Source organism: Apaloderma vittatum, unplaced genomic scaffold (genome assembly GCF_000703405.1).
Source record: "Apaloderma vittatum isolate BGI_N311 unplaced genomic scaffold, ASM70340v1 scaffold10707, whole genome shotgun sequence".
Lineage (NCBI taxonomy): Eukaryota > Metazoa > Chordata > Aves > Trogoniformes > Trogonidae > Apaloderma > Apaloderma vittatum.
The window spans coordinates 1,140-1,495 of record NW_009724534.1 but is presented as its reverse complement, the minus strand read 5'-3'; the positions used below and the strand labels follow the sequence as shown (position 1 = coordinate 1,495).

The following is a 356-nucleotide window of genomic DNA, read 5'->3' as shown; positions in this document are numbered from 1 at the left end:
TCCAGGAGGGGCTGGAACAGGCTCAAGCCCTGCCCGGAGCTGGTGATGCTGCCTGACCACGCAATTGGAAAACATCCCGCTGAAAATACCAACGGGCTCAAAATAAGCACATCACCTCCCCCAGGCAGGAAAGCAGGAAGCTCCGAGATGCAGGAGGACGTGGCAAATACCGATGGGGGTGGAAATAATAATGAAACAAAAAAAAAAATCAGATTTGGGGTTCACATCCCAGCTGGAGGGTGAGGTGGGGGATCTGGGGGTTCTCCCACCAGGAGCAGACAGCCTCACCCCGCACCAATACCTGTACTGCTCCATGTCCAGCTTGTTGCCCAGCAGGAGCACGGGGCAGCGGCACT

General features: G+C 56.2%; 1 protein-coding gene across 1 annotated transcript in view; it reads right to left on the bottom strand.

Moving 5' to 3' along the window:
- RASL12 (RAS-like, family 12) overlaps positions 1 to 356 on the bottom strand; it is a gene marked incomplete at its 5' end in the record, with an annotated part of 1,551 nt that overhangs the window by 871 nt on the left and 324 nt on the right. The window contains one exon of the mRNA XM_009872537.1: positions 302 to 354. Within this exon, the coding sequence (XP_009870839.1) occupies positions 302 to 354 (53 nt within the window). The remainder of the gene's footprint in view (positions 1 to 301; positions 355 to 356) is intronic.